At 42.9% G+C, this 19,192-nt stretch overlaps 2 protein-coding genes across 3 annotated transcripts in view; one reads left to right on the plus strand and one right to left on the minus strand.

Annotated features, from left to right (window-relative positions):
• The window catches only part of LOC105683836 (dipeptidase 1-like), a 133,504-nt gene that overhangs the window by 49,949 nt on the left and 64,363 nt on the right, over positions 1 to 19,192 (plus strand). The gene's annotated exons all lie outside the window — the stretch shown is intronic.
• Positions 6,178 to 7,364, minus strand: LOC105683835. The gene is made up of 2 exons (XM_048653017.1): positions 6,957 to 7,364; positions 6,178 to 6,767 (listed from the first exon to the last, which is right to left on the minus strand). Exons 1-2 carry the CDS (start codon positions 7,273 to 7,275, stop codon positions 6,439 to 6,441), a joined length of 648 nt encoding a protein of 215 aa, XP_048508974.1. The 5' UTR covers positions 7,276 to 7,364; the 3' UTR covers positions 6,178 to 6,438.

Genomic DNA, 19,192 nt, shown 5'->3' on the forward strand with positions numbered 1-19,192 from the left:
TCGGGTAAGGTGGAGTCGAATTTGCCGAGACGTCCCTGAGGATGCTATTTGCATCTCAGGGAGTATGAGGGCATGGATATCGAAGGGTCGTTCCGGTAAAATTCTCTCGAAACACGTCCACGTTGCCAGAAATTTTTGACAAACGAGGAGAAACGATTTCATCTAGATGATGAAAATGATCGGGTCCACGATATCTCATCGCGTCTCGGGCGAATTTTCATCGCGTCGTAGAAGAAAGTTCATTGTGTCTGATATAATTCGCAAGCTGACAATGAATGAGTGACAGAAACATGATTAATTCCTCACATTTACTCAAGCTCGATTATTCAGCTCACATCGTTCGCACGTAATATCTCCCCAGCGATCAAATGTCACTCAGATCGGGCTGAAAATTGATTGGTGGTAAAAATTGCGGTAATCGTAATTACAACCTATGACGTGGAAAATTAATTCAATAATCATATTTTCAGCCCACCTGTCGCCATACTTTATGGCCCGAAAATGGTTGAAATGGAAACATGTGATAATCGATGGAACATTTTTAGTGGCTTCTTTCGTTTTATGCACTCTGCGTTATTTTATGAAAGTTCTTACCCGCTTCGAATAGCTGCAACTCAACGGCGATTATTAATTATTCAGAATTTAGGTCAAGATTTCCCAAAGCAATGGTCGGAAATACGTAAAACGAGTTTCTATCATTATAAAACCTGAATAATAATTTCGTACGGTCATAAAATATGTTTCGCCCTACTTTACAGGCATTTCGCAATAGAGAACGATTTTCGATGTCATGGGTAATAAAACAAAATTATTGGTTCAGTCGAGCCCATATCACTGTGTTTGATTGAATAATATTTGTGGTGAATTCTCATTGTCAGATGACAATGTTGGTGTAAAAAGTATATCTCATAAAAAAAATGAACTGAAATTTCGAACAACGAGTTCCCTCGATTTCGATGAGAATTTTTTTGTATTTTCTCCAATCGAACATCACGAATATCACGAGGACCTCGTCGAGCTTCGGCCGAAGCTTTGCCGGTCAAATTTGGCAACGCGAGAGCAACGGGGACGAGTTGGTGGGCTCGAGGCAAATTCACGCTTCGATAACCAAGGCGCATAATACACACATACCCATAATACCAGCGTAGAGAAGGATTCCGACCTTATTCCGACTCGTATGTAAGGCATGCGCAGTGAAATATCTGGAATAAGGCAAGTCGTGCGGTGGTTGAGCGATGACCGATGATATTGGCATCGCCTTGAGAGCTCTCTGGGGCAATATTTAATCCAACTTCAGGCATCAATCTTACGCAAAGCGGGGCCACGGGCGTCGGGATTCGGGATTCGGGTAAAGATGAAACGAGGGTGCGAAAGATGTCGGAAGAGTGAGGGGGGAAATAAGGGGATGAAAAAATACGGAAGTTGTCCTTTCACGGGTTGTACGGCTAATGGGTCCAGGAGAGCCGAGAAACGGGATCCGAGAGTCGAAAGCCTTCCACTTGCTTCGAATCCACTCACTACTCAATCTCGGAATATGAAGTGCTACGGGGTAGCGTCGGATAAGAGAGACGACGATGAAACTACCGAGAAAACAAGGAGAAACATCGATGTAGCGGATGTCTGGAGTTCGGGAGGGTCGATGGATACCGACACCTGAAACGGACAAGAACAAATTCTCCACTTCTTTTCTGTCCGAAGGTCTCAGCTGTACTTACTCTTAGTTTTTCATCTCATTCACTTCACGTCCAAACTCCTCCTTTGCATGTCCTACGGAGTCTCCTTTAACACGTGTTACAAATTATCGCGTCACATCGTTTTTACATCGATCGACTCGGAACATATTTCCTAATAATCTTCGCGCTCGCGTTTCGTATGTAGACCGCACATTGAGACCCTTCGGAATTCTTTTTACTCCGAATTCTATCCCGACCTAATCGTGGAAGCGAAAACCTTAATAGAAACCTTTTTATATTCGACCGTACCCTCCTTTACTTTTCCTTCTTTATTTTCAGTCCCAATTGGTCAATTAGTAATGTACCCAGCTTTTTTATCCCGATACATGGCGGGTTCGTTTTGCAGTATACCCATATCGATTACTTACCCACCGTGCTGACCTTTCGGTAAATATGCCACTCGCCCTACCGGAGAAATTTTCTCTTTCTTAATTCACACCGACACGTTAGCTCGGTCTCCGAGGGTGGAAATCTGCCCTCAAATAATTTCTCCATTTTTGCCCTCTCCCCAATTTCCCGAATATCGTCGGACCTCGGGAGGTCGAACATTCGGCGATAATTTACAGTGAATAGTCCGTCCGATAACATCTTTTTGCTTCAACGATGATTTACGTTTTCGCGATCCAGACTCACCGTCAACACGTTTTTCCATCTAAGAACCGCTCTACCGTCGAAATGAGAATATTCGCGTATCTGCACCTGTCCTTTGCCAAGTGCAGAGAATTTTCCGCCTCATCATAAATCCGAACATTCGCCAACGATGTTCGCGGGGCACACACGAACCACGGTGGATATTTTTTAAAACTCTGTTTAAACTTTCTCTGGGAATTTGATTTTTATTTTCGGTTTTATGTCTGATGGGACAGGAATATTCTCGCGATATTTTACCATCCGTGGCAATCTAATATCACCCCGCACCGACTATGGTAGAGATTCATTCGTGAAAAATAATTGGATTCTAGTCGGAATCATAATCTAGGTTTACGAGTGCACCCGCTCAATTGTTTCAACAATTTTTCTCCACGTGACACTCGGTAAATCTTTTTTTTTGCTCTCATTTGATGTGGCTTTCACAATGTCATACCTCCTGTAAAATCCCTTTAATGAGACGACAAGTGATTAGGCCTCTCAGATTCGGCATTTTTTTTCCAAGAATTAAATTTTTCAAGACGATAAAACGAAACTGATCCGACTCGAACGTTTGCCTCTGAATAAACCAACGCGTCCAAAGGATGAATGGGCAGCAGCGTTGAAACGTTCCGAGAATTTGATGTTCGCTTCTTACCCTCTACACCGTTCACGAGAAAGACTGAGGGTCAAGGACGACATTAATCTTCGGAGTTCCTAGTAGCTCTTGGCTTGTCACGTGATCGTCCTGATAGGGCGAAAATGTGTCGTAAAAGTTACAGTGACCCGAGTAAAAAAGATTCTCACGCGGTGGCGGAGATTTCTTTTCTGTATATAATTTTTTTGCGCCGATGAAATGGTAACGTGTGAAATGATAATGGTCCGGGGTTGATTCCTGAGAGTGGGGGAACGAAAAAATAAACGATTAAGTAAACTAAAAATTACGCGTGAACGAGGAACGACGGTTAACGAGGTAAAAAAGTTGGAAAAATAACGTTGATTTAATATGAAAATATTTTTTTTTTGAGTTTTCTACGAGCGATTAACCCTAACTCCGTGTCACTTTTATTACAAGCCTTATACGACATCGCTTTCACGTGGGTAATAACTCTGCTGTTACCCTCACCTATCCCCTATCCCCCACGTTTCTACAATAACGTTAATGTTTCGAGTTACATGAGTTCGCCAAGTGACAAAGCACGCGATTCACGCTGCCTTAATATGCCTTCATTTGATGGATGACGAGTTTTCAGCCCGGTGTAAATATCTTGCGGGGTATAACGTTGTGAGAGATAACTGATCGCTCGGAATATCTTACTTCCTTCGGGATCGGCAGCTGACAGAATTTTTCTCACAAACCAAAATTTTTCGTCTATAAAATTGCAGAGACGTGGTATTTTCTTCCGTTACGATACGTCAGCGAAAGGACTCGGAGGATCAATTGTACCGGGAGCCTTGTAAAAACGTGCCTTTATTATTTTATCCGAAGACGAAGCGATATCTTTATTTTACAAATGCGATACGCCAACCGAGTCGTAAATTTTTTTTTTTCTCTTCCGAAGTGAAAATTTCAGTCGTGATAAGCTCAAGGTAATTGTGACTGGCGTGGAATTGAATACCATCTGCAAATCTGTGGTATCCAAAAAAATCTGTGAAGATTAACTCGCGAATTTCACAACCCGACGTACGTGTAGCGTTAATCATTTGAAAATACATGTAATTAAAATGATCAGGTTCTAAGTTTCACGAACTGGTATTCGGTCGTATGAGTTTCACTGCAACGACGTATGTACGTACGTACATATATTATACGCTAACTTCATGCAGCGCTGCTGTTTAATTGGAGGACTTGTCGAACGATAATTAAACGGCGTACAAATATCGCGCGGTTGATTATATTTATTGAAAAACATCAAGCCGTTGTAACGCAAATTAGTTTACAGCAGTAAAGTTGTTTCCGAAGCGACGATTTTTATTTTCATCGAATGAACAGCACCTACTTTACTTTGAAAAATATACTCTCGTCTTGCAACATCATTACTTCGGCCGTCTATACTTTCACCCCTTTACCTCTCACTGACTATAAGTACGCTGTACGCTATACGTCACATTTTCGCGAAACTATTGGAAAACTTTTTAACAACTCCGTCGCCGTCCTATTTTTAAAAATAAAAGGAGAAAAATTTACATTTTCTTTTCTTTTTTTTTCTGCCGCCAACCGATGGCGGTGCAAAAATAAAAACGAAAGTAGCACGAAATGCTTCTTCTCTTTTTTTTTTTTTGTTCGTTCTTTCGTCACAAAAAATTGTTGTTTTTCTTTGAGATGAAGTTAGAAAATTTTAGGTTAAAAGGAAACTCGATAGCGTCGACAAAGAAAAAGGCTCGAAAGAAGTACCCAGCTCCACATTAACGAGCTGCAAGTGTGTGTATAGTTTTTTTTATTTTTTCTCGGTGGAGAAAAGTACCGATTGGACGATTATGCGGTGATCGTCGTCGGTGACTGTTGGAAAATGCTGACTTTTTTTGAGAGAACGAAAAGGAGAAAAAATCAATAAAAAAAAGGAACCGATATACATCCCGAAAACTCGGTACGCCGTGTCACTGCAGAAGAATAAATTCCCAAGATAAAATTTATTGCGTCTTTTTTTTTTTTTTTTGTCTTTCTTATTTCGTCGCGGGCTTCGGATGAACGGCAGAGTTTAGCATAAGTGGATAAGTTTCTGTACGGGGAGCGCGTGAGCGAGAGAACACAGTGAAAGGAAAAAATGAAAAGAAGTAGAGAGTCTGGGAAAAAGCGAGAAGGAAGTTTAAGGCCTACTCGGGATGAAACGTCGTTTTCAAAGCGTAAATTTTCACGCAGTCGTTCATGGGCGAGAGATATTGGTCCGGTATCTCGACGCCCTAGTCGAGACGGTTCCGGTGTTGATAAAATTTCGAATCTTTCTCTCCTTTTCTTCGTATCCTTCCATATTTCATTGACAGTTTCGCACCGGAAACTTTGACGGAATACTCGATATCGCGAGAGATCAGATTCGTTTCGACGGTACAAACGTGGAGCAGTGCGAAATCGAATTGCATCAAAAAAAATTTTAATCTTTAGTCGAAACGCGCGATATTGTGCGCACGGAAACTGTGCGCTGACTGTGAGGGATGAGAAGTAATATATGGTACCGAGCTTCAGGAATTGAGTTTGACGAGAACTCACCTGGAAGTTTCGGTGACGTGTTTTATTGCCGTACAAATAAAAAATATGTGATAAAAGCTTACGTGATATTTTTTTTTTTTTTTTTCATTCCGTACGAGTGAACAGAATCGAATCGTAGAAGTAGAAAATTAAATTTTTCACGACTTTGTAAGCGTGAAGTTTTCGTAGACCTGTTTCTACGCTTTTTCTGATCACCGCGTATTAACGAGTAACCTAATTCCTGTTTGCAAGATCTCAAGTTACTTCCGTCGCACGATTATCTGTTTCCGGTAAAACATAATTCGTCCCCGTTTTCTCAACGTCCAATTGAAATTTGAAAACTATCGTTAGGGAAAACGGCGTCCATGCAAAACTACTAGTAGAGACTACCTTTGACATGTAACTGTAGCTTTGAAAATCCGATGAGCTGGTTATTTTATTTTATTTCATTAATTTTTTTTCAGCTTTTTTTTCGACGGAACGACAGTCGAATAAAACAGGTTACGTGTACAGCAGCGGTAGGCAAAGAACGAACCAACAAGACCGAGTAAATAAATAACGCGAGAGTGTACCGAGAAACAAAAAAAAAAAACATTTCGAAAGTAATTTCCGGCTCGGTTAACCGACGCTTTTTAATCAGATATTTGGCACTGTCTCAATATTACATTTGTACGGCGCGACGAATTCGCGCCAAGATTTTACAGAAATAAAGATAGAAAATCCACTCAAGCGTCGTAGTTTCGCTTCGCGCAATATTCGAAGATGAAAAACTGTTGCAGTTGGATATTCAAATAGAAAACCGCAATTAAACGATAAAATCATCGCCGTCGATCGCTTTATCGGATGTTCGTCCGATCGTCGAACTAGAGTAGTTAATTTTCTCTCTCTCTCTCTCTATTCTCTTTCATCGACGGAATTCCCCGAATCATTTCCTGGCGATACGGGACCTCTGATCAAAATATCTTTGAAGTGAACGCAGCTCACCCCGGGAAAATCAACGCCCCTTGATCCGCCCGATCGATTAGCGGCGGTGACCTTGTCGATGAAAGCCCGCAGAGTGGAGTAATTTTCTGGTTGACCTTCGGCGTGCGCTGCACATAAATATGTCCACGGTCCTACTCGATGCAAAAGCTCGTTACCACCACCGCTCCGAATGTATCCGGTATTCAAACCCTGCTCAAGACGTGTGGACTCCAACCCTTCCGTATTACGAGGCAAGGATCCTGCGGGTGACGTGTTTGAATACGTGCTCAGAGGGAACCGTTATAGTTATCAAAATATCACTCTCGTATTTCCATTTATCCGAAGAAAAAGTAAACGTGCTTTTTCTTCTAGAAAATGTCCAGAGAAGTACATCACTTTGGTGGAAAACTATTTTCTCTTGGAATCGATTATCACTGTTTGATACTCACGTTCGGACATTGGAAAGGTTCCCAGACTGGTCATCGTGACGGACTGCAGCGCTTCGAATCCCGTTTCCGTTTCAACCGATTCACAAATTTCCCAAAAAGTCGTCAAGGTCACACTTGCGAATTCGATCGCGGTGCCGCCAGTAGCGAGGGAAAACTGTACGTCGCGTAACAGAACCTTGAGAAAGGTCGTCGGGGGTTCCACACTTGCGTTCGGTGTCGGAGAGAGGGATTTCGGATCCGAGGTTATCGTCCCTTCCGTCAACTTTTCATAGGGTTTCCGCAAAGTATGTCGCTCGTCGTGGACTTCCTTATCTCTCATCACTCCGGCTATACCGGCTCGGAGATCGAATCTCCCTTCTAGTATGTTTCTGTTGACCCATGCAAGTACACGAGGGTGCGTCAAACGAAAGGCTTAATTTCGTCGCTGCACAATCGCTGCGTTAAAAGAATGATCAACGATTTCCGAATTCATTTAGTACGACGTGCCGCGTCGTTAATGATGTGTCAAATTTTACAGTAAATACCAGAAAGCAGATGTGCGCGGATTGCAGAGATTAGAAAATTTCAGACGTTACGACGAACGGAAGCAATCGAATCGATCGATTGCCTGTTGCAGTGAACTACCGGAGTTACTACGCTCCCTTTTCTAATTAATGGGCGAGCTCTCCGCCGCCACGATTTCGAGGCGTGTTTAGTCCAATTCTTTGGACCAAAACGCCGGAAATCCTGAAACCTTTTCTGATTTCAGTAGCACTTTTACTTGATAATTAATCGCTCGATTCAATCTCGGCATTTCGAGTCGAGGAGAAAATTTCACTATCTGCTTTCTGAAATCAACTATAAAAATATAAAATCGGAAGAAGAACTCGAACGACGACGTGCTTACTTGACGGGTGATTGCGGCCGCTTCGCTATCGATTTAGCCCCCAAGGAATCGTTGAATAATCCCCCAACGCTGTACCTGGACGGCGGCATTTCTTTGTAAGGTATTTTTCTGCGGGGGGGGAAAAAAAACAAGGAGGAGAAATTTCGCTTCTTTCACGACAAGGGGCATTATGTATATTTATAAGTATCAGAACTGATGAATACCGGGGTGCGCGCGGTGATGATTGAGAAAAAGAAAAGAAAATGAAAGCTTCTGTTGTGCACGGGGCTTACATCAACGATAACAGACCCCAGTCGTAATGGATCGTCCTTTGTATTTACGCGTATTGCATAAAGTATCAAATGCAGGAGTGCATGAATACCATTACGAATGCATTAGGTATATGTATGTATACCATGAGCTCGATTACTTTCGACCGAATGCGCGAGGTGCAGTCGCGACGAACAACTCTTTCACCTTTCTTTCCAATTAGAAATTCCCAGTAAATTAAAACAAAAAACCTTTTCAAACCGACAGCGGATTCGTGTAGACAATCGAATTGTTTGCTCTGCGGATGGATGGTGAATTATTTTATCTGTTTTCTTTTTCATTTTAGTTAAAACTCTCCAGATAATGACGAATTGCGTGCAAAACTATTTTCAGACGGAACAATAATAAATTTCAATATCGTTAAAGCAACCCGATTTGTTATAGAATTTAATAAAAATTTCCGGAATTTTCGCTCGAAACTTTACGCAACCTGTACGTTACGGTATAATAGGTACAACTGACTATTATGTCAACCCAATAAATCGGGGCGATTGAATTAAGGACTCGAATGCTCAGTGGAAAGGATGAAAAAAAACCAAAGAAATTGAAGCAACGAATTGACTGATTTTTTTGAAATGGGACAAAAATGTTGTCGAAAAAGCAAAAAACAATATTCGTCCGGGTGCTCAATAATTTCGTAACATCGCCCCGGATTAGCAATCAGCGGAGAGTTTCATACAAGCTATGCGAGACCAGCGGATCTTGAAAGAGTTCCGATTCCAATTCCGCTTCGCTTTCCGACTTCCATTCCGTCTCCTGTTCTGACGAGGAAACGGAACACTGGTACTTCTCATATTCCAGGAAGTTGAAATCCTTCTCTTCGCCCAGTTCTTCGTACGATGTTTTGTGTTCAGAGTCAAACTGCGACGTCGAGGGTTCTTCACTCTTGCAGATCACATAGTCGACGCTTTCTCCACATACTAAAGTTCGGATTAACGTCGAGTAGGAGTGCTAAGAATATTTCCAATCGTCTCGCACGTCGATGAAGAGAGAAGTAGAGTCACCTGTCATGTACTGCATCGGTTCACGTCTATTGTGGGAATCGGCAAGGTCTTCCGAACCATTTTTGCGCGAGTCACAGCGGACGTTCCGACAAAATTCGTCTTCGATATTCCTTCCATAATAATGTGGCCGGCAGGATTCATCGTCAGGTCCACATGCCTTCGAAATTTTATCACCACCGCCACCCCCGAAAGTTGCATAAGAATTAGATTCGGATTTTCGTAGTTGGAATTTCCCATCGCGATTGATTGGAATATCCGTACAGACTATGAACGGTAATTGGTTTTTCGTCACACAGACGGAAAGTCGAATTTTTTCGGGCTCTATGGGACGCCGTTTTTTATCGATAGTTTGCGTTCCATAGGGATCATCCTTATCTGGAGGAACATGATGACCCTCTTCCCTTTGTCGAAATGGAGGATAAAGTCGTTTTCTATCGCGCCATGATTTTAAGGCCGCTCTGATTTCCGCGCTTGACTGCACCGGCTTTTCATCCTGCCGTACGGTACGCTCTTTTGATGTTTTTTGAATAAATTTCGGAATTTCCAGCTTAACTCCTGTGCTCAAAACCGAACTCTTCGATTCACTTAACCTTCGCATTGATAGCGACATTATTTTCTGTTTGTTTGGAACCCGATCCTTTCATCTGTCGATCAAATAAGTTTTCAACGGAACTGAATTCGACTCCCTCCAAAAGTTTACTCTTCAGAAATTTGAAACATCGAATTTGGATGATTTTGAGATTAATTTTACGTAGGAATTCCCGTTGTCATCTTCGATGACACGCGTTATTCGATCTGAACCCAACAATTTTACGTATCGACTATTCAATACGAAAAATTGGCGATAACTCGAATAATTTTATAGATAAATCAATTCAACTTCCAGATTCGGATTCCTGAGATCAAAATATGTAAGAATAGCATATAAAAGGAAATATTTTTTTTTTGGCCCAAAATCCAAGGGATGACGGAATATTTACGTCGGCCCGCACTCATTTCGTTGAACAATTTTAGTGATACGACCCTCATCTTGTATTTCGAGTGTCGATCGGTCGTCATCTTTTCGCAAGAGGATCATCGTAACGGTGGAGAATCGGCGATCCCCCATAGGTATATCACACGCGACGGTTCCTCGCGGGGAATCCTAATCGTAACGAGAACCTCGTCATTATCTCTGGGAAATCGGTTCTCTGCAGCCAGCTAAACCAAAAACGAGACGTAAGCACCATTAGCAGATTTTAATCAAGACTCCAGTGGTGGCAGCTGGGCATAAACGAACCGCCCGCTTACGTAGTTTTTAACCAGCGTATCCCGCGACCCGCGAGCGTTACAAGGCGGATGGCAAATTTATCCTCCAAATATATACATATATATTCTTCAGCCTTCCCGATACCAGAAAAAAGTAACACGTGCCAAAATGAGGCCTAGAAAATGCCCGAAAGTTTCTGATATTAAAAAAAAAAAAAAACTGAACCAATTCGTTTTACGTCTTGTTATTAATCGCGACGAACCGGCGAAAATCTCATTGTGAGCTAATTAACAGTTGCGATGAAATTACCCATGCAATTTCTTTCCGCACTTTTCCCCGGCAAAAACTTGAAATAAGAATATGTAATTTTCAGTATTCCACGTTAGAGCCCTTCTGAAAAATCTTACCAAATATATCCTGCTTTTTTGCCACGACGCACATTTTTTTTCGAGTAATCTCATCGGAGTACGTCAAGGACGAGAGTTGGGTGGGATTGTGTTACATTTCGGATTTCGCGGTCTTGTATTTTTTTTTTTTGTTTTGTTTGTTCGTTGACGTATAAAAACTTAGGGGTTCATTTTTAGTTGACAATCTTGACATAGCGGTATCTCATCGCCCGACAACCGAAGACCCAACTTTATTAATATATTGTTTCGGAGAAGAAGTAGTATTTTAATTCTTTTCGACGATCCGAAAACGCGCGGGCGCACGGCTGAGAAATATTTCAACGGAGCTGGGTAATTTAAAGTTTTGGCTTTTCTACTCGGGAGAGAGAGCTGCTACTCCGTGCGAAAGGACGTACCGTGCGAGCCGTAGAAAAAGTAGGACGAAAAGTACCGCGCTGATGCTTTGCTACCTCCGATGAAAAATAACGAATGGAAAAAAAGGAGAGGAAAAACGACAATTTGAAAAAAATGAATAAACAATCCCTTCTCTTTTCTCGTGTATATAGGTACCCCATACGTGTATGAGCATAAATCTGTACGGGGTGTCATTTTTTCGTAAGAAAGTTCGGAGAAATTGTATATACCTACATCTTATTATTTTTCCAGGCTATTTTATCCTCCCTCCGAAACATTTTGTACCAAATCGAGAGCAAAGAAGTACAGTATATACGTGAGCGCCGACTTATATACTTTTGCCGACTGCGTAAACTCCCGATAAGATAAATTTCAACGATTCTCGAGCAACTCCGGAGGAGAGCTGCTCGAAAGTATGAAATTGTTTTACACCGATGGGTTTGAATCTGAGAATTTTTCAAAATATCATCGGCTCCGTTCGAGCGAACGTGTGGCGAGCGAAAGTTATCGTTACTCCATTTCGATCTCACATTTGAATAAAATAATTTCACGTTATAATATTTTATTTTCAATCAGATAATCTTTCGCAGCTGGTATGGTAAGAAAATATCCGCGAGGGTGTATCGTACAACGGTATTCAAATTTTTTGTTCATTTCTCCCTTACCCTCACCCTATACCCTCGATATTGTGCGGCGGTTGGATGCGGTGAATTATATTTTATTTTTTCAAACGAAAATACGAGAATGAGAAAATAAAAAGTGTTCTGCGCGACCCAGTTCCAATCTGCATAAATTCTTGACAAAATTTTCCTTCGCGGTTAAATTTGAACGTAGTGGTGTATATGCTATTAACTTCCTCTGTAACAACGAACGAGCTGTCGACGTTTTACTAAAATATACAACCTTGAATGTCTAACAAATATGCCGCGGGTCGTCGGCATTTTTTATTTGAGTAGGATCCTCGTCAACGAATTACGGAAACGAGCGATCTTTCGAAGAATTTAATCATTTTTCCCGATATTCTAACTCAATTCTAAATTCACACTCTCCGTTGCGCGAATGAAGTTAAAAATATTTCAGACCACTCGAAGTCCGACACATTTAGATCAAAGACAAAGATGATAACGAATTTATTAATATTCTCAAAAGTACATATACATTACGCTAAAATTGAATGAAATTTTTTTGATAACTTTCCATGAATAATTTTTTGCGGTTTGATTTTTCTTGTGGAGAACAGACATTTTTTTTTTTCATCGATAACGGAGGATATTGAATCGAGTGATATCTGGAGAGCGGTTTCACAGGATTGTAGACATGACTTATGTATTATTACTCGCCTCGCTTCTCCTGTTTCTGCCCCTAAGCCTCCTCTCGGCTATTTAATTTTATCTCTTGGCCGCCGCTTCGATTTATCGCGAGCGTTCGAACCGTTAAAATCTTTTCACCGAGTCAGTGAACACCTCAACTTTTAATGCAGTTGAAGAATTTAAGACAAAGTAGTAAGCGAGACGATACTACTATCCTTCCGTCTGGAATTGAGATAATCGATCGAACTGTTCTACCAGCTACTCGCGAAAGGACCTTTCAAGATATAATGTTTTAACATCAGAGCAGTCATCTGGATAATAATTGATGGTGCACTCGTCTAGTTTTCATGTCTGCAAAAGTGGTGCCATTAATCGAAGCAATGAAACTCCAGTTTTTGTTCAATCATCAACATCGTCGGAGTCTTATTGCTTTCTTTGACTGTCGTTTGTTCCCGTTTCCTACTTCCCGCTGGCTCACCGATCTTCCTCGACATATAGGGCTGGTCACGGTATACGTACCCTGTAGCATATTTTTTGCTCCCGATGTGAGAAAGCTCGAGTTTGGTGTGCGCAACGTGCCAGCTCTTTGAGATCCGGGAAAAATAAAAAGGATCGGTCCGGGTTTCTCCGACGACCAGACAAAGTAACGGTCGTTGTGCTTTTTCTATTATACATCCGGTTCGCTGGAAAAAATAGAAACAAAAAAAAAAAAAAAAAACTACAAGGGGAGAAAACCCTTCGAATTCCTTCAGTTACTTTCGGCAAGGATTCTTCTACCCCCGTCGATTACTCCTTGTAGTTTGCTTGATACGTTTTTGTCATTAAAAAGACAATTCCTTTGTGGAAACTATAACCATTAGATCGGGGAAACTCCATTCGATGAAAACACAATGCGCAACTCTCTCGTCAATTCTATAGAAACTTTGAACTACGCCAGGAATAATCGTTTGATCCGAATAACAAGAGCATTCGTGATATTCCGGCGATGAATGAGAATTTTCTTTTTTCTCCTTCGTCAAGAATTTTTGCGAAAGTACAGCAGCCGGTGATAGATTGTGATTATTTCGAGGGAATATTTAACGTGTGAAAACCCCGCAATTTATCGATCAGATCATTCGGTGTGTACTCGGTGCGGCATTTCGTCCGCCCGTTCCTCATCACCTCCATCCCCTCCTCGCCACTTTTCTCTACGCCCTCTTCCTCTTCCTCTTCCTCTTCCTCTTCCTCTTCCCCATCCCTTTCCTCTTCCGGTTTCTCTCCAGGGGGTCGGAGGTAATAGGTTATATTCCTCCATTCGCAATCCAAATAATAACCAGCTATCTACAAACGCGTTTCTCCTCGCTTTCCGTCCCGGGTGTTGTATGCCCTCGACATTCGCCCTTTGCTAGATGACGCTGCAGCCATCGTTGCCACTGCCGCTACCACAACGCGCAGGAAAATTAATGATCGAAACAAGCAATCGCGGAGGCTATTGTGCGTTGACCCCGATGTAACTCAACCTACCCCACCGGCAGTACGCCAACCAACCAACCAACCAACCAACCGACGTACCTAAAGGTCTTCTCTCCTACAGCAGCGGCAACGGTACTCGCTTATATTCCCCACGAATTAGGAACCACAAATCATACGGTTATAATAGCGAAATGGGTTTCTGTACATGTGTGTGTTGGATGATCAAAATGGCATGAGGTCGGACATGTCTGTTCACTTATGTTCTCACGACTAGGATTTCCTCAAGCTCAAGTTCGTCACTTTTCCAACATCATTTTCGATCAGGGGTGATCGAGCCGTGAAAACTGTTCCGAATAATCCACCGGCAAAAAATCATTTTCTAATCGACTCGAGACTACAGTTGATCGAAAAAAATTAATGATGAAAAATCAATGCGTAAACTTTACATGCCGTGTAGTTATAAGTGAAGAGCCAGCTGCCCGTTAGCGCAGGAAAAGGTGCCGTCAGAATTGATCGTGGGTCGTTTAGTCTTAATTAAAAATGGCCGTGTACTTCACCCGTTCCTCCTAGATTGCCTTTTCTCTGATAATGACGTCATGCGAAGCCCCTATCCCGGCTAGGTAAGCCCTTCTCGACGTATACCTTTCCGAGCTTTCTCTACCAGTTCGCTGACTTCAGGCAGCAATTAAAAGCTCTTGGTTTAAAAAGTTCGCCCGGCTCCAGCTGACGCGGTTTCTTGGTACCAGTTCCGTGAACACCGGGGTGTGAGAATAACCGACACCAGCCAACCGAGACTCGGCGGTAACCAGCTATACGACCGTCTTACGTCAATGTCTAACGTTCCTTTTTTTTTCTTTTCTCTCTCTCTCTTTTCTATTCTAAAAAGAAAAAAGCTCGCGAAAATTCCATCCTGGTATCTCGAAAATGGAGAGGAAAATTCCTTCGCGTATGGAGAGGAATTCAAAAATAAAATTCCGGATATATTATTCATAAAAAAATGAAGACGTTGAACGCGATTGTGGCCACAATGTACTTTTAGCTAATGACAAGTCTGGATTCAAACGCTGCGTATCGTTTTCATCTGTTTTGCAGTTCAACTCGCGAAAGCATCCCCTCGGAATAAGCATGTGAAGCACACGAAGCGTCAAGAAGCAAATAGACCCTTGGCGAATGTATATTCCGGGGTAATGCAGATGTGCTTTAACTTATTTACAGCTTGCAAGGTGCTCGTCCTTGCAAGCTGTGGGGGGGAGGGGTTTCCTCCTTTGGGAGTGACAAGAAGCGGTGACAGATGCCAGATGTTTGTAGGTGGCTGGAGGATATGTATACGAGGGATGCGAACGGGCGAAAAAGATGGAAACGAGACGGTGAAAAACAAAAGAGAAAATCAAATAGGAGTAGAAAGCGGCGGAGGTAAGGGAAGGTAAGGAGAAAGAGCCGGGGGATGAAGGGAAGTGGAGTGGCATCGCTTCGCTGGCGTCACGGAGTGCTAATTTTCTGCATGACTTTTAATTCACCCGCTACTCGCGCTCCGCATGATCCAACGGTTTCCGTTTCCCCAGCATCGTCTCTTCAACTCGCTGCTGAAAACAAAGACGTATCTCGTCAACGTAGGAAACAAGTGACCCAATTTCGAACGCGGCGCAGTCTCTCGGCTCTCCCTTTAGTCGATATTTTATTAGACGTACACGATTTTTCACCCCCATGAACGGCGCCGGACGACCAACGATATTCGAAGTACGTGGGATACTCTGTGATTATTCGCAGAACGGTCATCGACCGCGTTCACAATTTCGGTTGAAAAAATGATGCGCCTTTTGGATAGAGTTTCTTTTAACGAAGACTGAAATCAACCCCCCCCGAGCCCGAAGAAGCCAAACATCGTGTAATACCTACGCGGGGAAAGACTTTTCAGCGGTGCGAGGTGCGAAAAATTAACATACCGAATAAGAGCGGTTGGAATTATGTAAAGGTTCAACTCGGGTGGCGCCGGTACGTGTACCACGTGAAGCAGAAAGGAAGGTTGATGTAATTAAATTTCATTCAGTTTTCGCACAATTAACACTCCCTTGATGGGATTCGAGATTTCGGTGTTCGCCGCGCGGTTTCGCTTTTACCAGGTATCTACCGTCCGAAATCCCCGTGTTCTCCGCGGAACGGAAGAGTTGATTTCTTCGAGTAACTTTGTTACTCCGAGCTGCCGAGGATGAGGAAGGTTTCATCGTTGCTCGGTTAACGCTATCTTCCAGGGTGACGGGAGTTCTGATGAGACGGGGGCGATTATTATTAGCCCGAATTTTTCGGTCACGTTTTCAGCCCGCAGCGTTACGAATAACCGTTCGCTAACAAGTGGAAGTAAATATTCCAGTAAAATTATCACTCCAATTAACCGCGTACCCCGGAATTTCGTTTTCGCGAGAACAATTAAGCGGTGTCTCTGAGGTTAAACGATAAAAACCTCGAGTTCCTGCCCCAATGTCACGGTAACGAGACGATCAACGATAAGATCATCAACGAAGATATCCGTGTAAATTGGACTTTTATTTTCACCTGATTCTTCCGAATACGCATCATCGTTCGTTCTGATAGAGTTTTATGGGCATCGAAGACTCGGAACTACCTGTGAAGCAAAGAAAAGGTGAATCGCGACAATCCGAGGTTGTGTGAAATGAGGAACTCTACACGGAATTCATTCAGTACCTTCAATATGAGGGGAGCAGCCCCCGTCCGGGAGTGGAGAATTTCAATTACAACATTTTATGAAATCTTCGGATGAACGGCTCTCCTCTTCGTTGGTTCAACACATTTGATTTTTTTTTTTTTTTTCTCGAGTGAAGAAATGGACGAATGTCACTTTTATTCTACATTCGGCGACGATCGATTTTTCCCGCTGCGTGCAATTTGCCGAACGTGACTCATTACGCGTTGAAAGGCGTCTTCCTTCCGGCGGAAATGAGGATTGAAACGGATTTGCGAATTCGGTTTTGGTTCGTGGTAACAACGATCGTGTTACCGTTACTCTTGCTTGAAACAGCGTCAAATGGCAATCCAAGTTCAAAGTTGAACTAATCCAAGTTAAGCGCAACTTGGAGCCATCCGTAGGTCGTGAGTTGTTACTTTGTCGGGAGAGCGGTGAACGGGAGAAGAGCTTTCTCAGGAGGTAGAGGTGGCGGAGGAACTGAGATTGCTTGGAAGTGAATGACTTCCACCTGCTATAGGTAGGCTCGAAGAAGTGTACTCCCGCCGTACAAGTTGGGGTGAACTATGTCGAGTGCGGGAGGTTCATATACGCCAAGAAATAACCAGGTGTAACGCTCGACCGACACCTCCCTGCGCCTCGGACGGTGACCGTTGCCCCCGGGGCCGCGATAAAAAGCTTGTTGCTCGCGTCTCTTCAGGTTTCTCCAATCTGCTCATGGAATCAAATTATTCCTCGGAGTTCGCCCCTGCGACCCTTGAATATTCCGCTCCAAATTGGGGTCAAATCAGACGGTCTTCCTTCCCGGCGGAATGCAGATAACAAGTTTCGGTAGATTGTCTGTGTAATGCGGAATAGCGGACGTATATAACCGTCGGATATTGCCGGCGATAGTTTTCTTACGGAAGGCGAACCTTGTTGGGGGGGGAAAAAAATGTTAATTATAACGTTTAACGAGAGACGTGACATAAATTTTCCGGAATTATAATTAACCGGACGTTAATTGATTTTGTGCGAGGAGTTTAAAACTCTGTAAATTATCAGTGAGAAACTCGGAACCACCGAACTTTCTTACGCTCCATAATTAACGCAGTTTTAAGTCTTGTCCTGTAATTAGCGAACAAAGATAATCACATTGTGATTATAAGTTTGATCAATCGATTTCGCGAGCTTTTCTCGCGCTCCGAAGCCTCCGCGAGCAACCCCACTAACAAGTCCGAGTTACCCGCGTTTCGGATTAACGTTTAATGAGGAAATTACCCCGAGCTTAATATCAAATGAAGGGCTTCTCTGTATCGCAACACTCGGCATAACATCTCTCTCTCTCTATCTCTCTCTCTCTCTCTCTCTCTCTCTCGTCTACCGTTCGCAATTCGATGTCGCTGAAATTGCCTCCCCCTCCGCGCGACCCCTACGAAAGCTCTTCCATCTTCCACTCGACGCCCCCGACGTCTTGTTCCTCGCGGTACTACACCGTAAACCCCATAGCTAATCATTAGCGAGATGATAATATTATCGGATGAGTCTGGTCTGCCAAAGTTTTCGAACAGCGGACCAGCCGCACGGCAGTATGTGAAACTTTCATAATTACGGATATTTATTAAGTAATTATCAAGTTCCCACTCTCCGATTTCCTTTATGTGCATCGCGTATACCTGTACCTTACCGTGTCTGCAGAATACGCGGCCGCGTTCAACGTTGCATAGCTTAAAAAAGTGGCGCTCCAAAGTTTCGCAGCGTATAAAAATTCACTGCCTTTCGGTCCCTTCCTGAAATGGAATTTATCCGACTACGGAGGTATAGGTTGGTATAATGGACCCTGTTACGCTCTACGGCGGTATCGGGGGGGGGGGGGGCATCGTATCGTTGAAACTTCGTCGTAACAAAGCAGTTTGGAAATCTGGAAAATTCTGCTCGAAAGATAATGACGAGCCGATGAAAGAGCGAGAGCGTTTGTTGAATCGGCATTGTGGCGACGAAATTGATTGTTGGATTACGGAAAATCGTTCGGAATTTCTCGAAGGCGTGAAAAGCCCTTTCCGGCTTCTCGAAGATCAAAGGAATGTTCGATAAACTGGCGCATATCTTCGAGGGATCCGCGATGTCGATGAAAGAGTCTCATTGTCGCCCGATTCAAACGTGCATTACAATTGGCGACGGTTCAGTTTTTATGACCTCAGAATTTTCATACGGTATTTCCAAAAAAAATTCCCCATGTGGATCGAAAAAACTAACGCGAAAATTCCGTTGAAATTTCACGTATTCCATCACCATACGATGTACCGTTACCTCTCGATTTGCCAATTTTCGAATATGGGTCGCCGTTGAAACTGAAAACTTTTGATATCATTTCACATATACGAAACTGCAACCACCGCGGAGTATTTTTCTGATGAAATTTATTACCGTATCAGCGATTTATTTGTACGTAATGTACGAGCCGTTGTCTCGATTCGCTCTGGAGGGTGACGTCCACCGCCGTTACAGACTACCGATGACCTTCAGTCGCCCCGTGGTCCTACCGCAAA

Source organism: Athalia rosae, chromosome 3 (assembly GCF_917208135.1).
Source record: "Athalia rosae chromosome 3, iyAthRosa1.1, whole genome shotgun sequence".
Taxonomy (NCBI): Eukaryota; Metazoa; Arthropoda; class Insecta; order Hymenoptera; family Athaliidae; genus Athalia; species Athalia rosae.

Excerpts from the sequence above, each read along its gene's own strand:
- LOC105683835 (XM_048653017.1), bottom strand. The coding sequence starts at position 7,275 with ATGAGAGATAAGGAAGTCCACGACGAGCGACATACTTTGCGGAAACCC. Across the intron at positions 6,768-6,956 it reads AACCTTTCCAATGTCCGAAC|GATCCTTGCCTCGTAATACG; the intron begins GTGAGTATCAAA and ends CGTCACCCGCAG.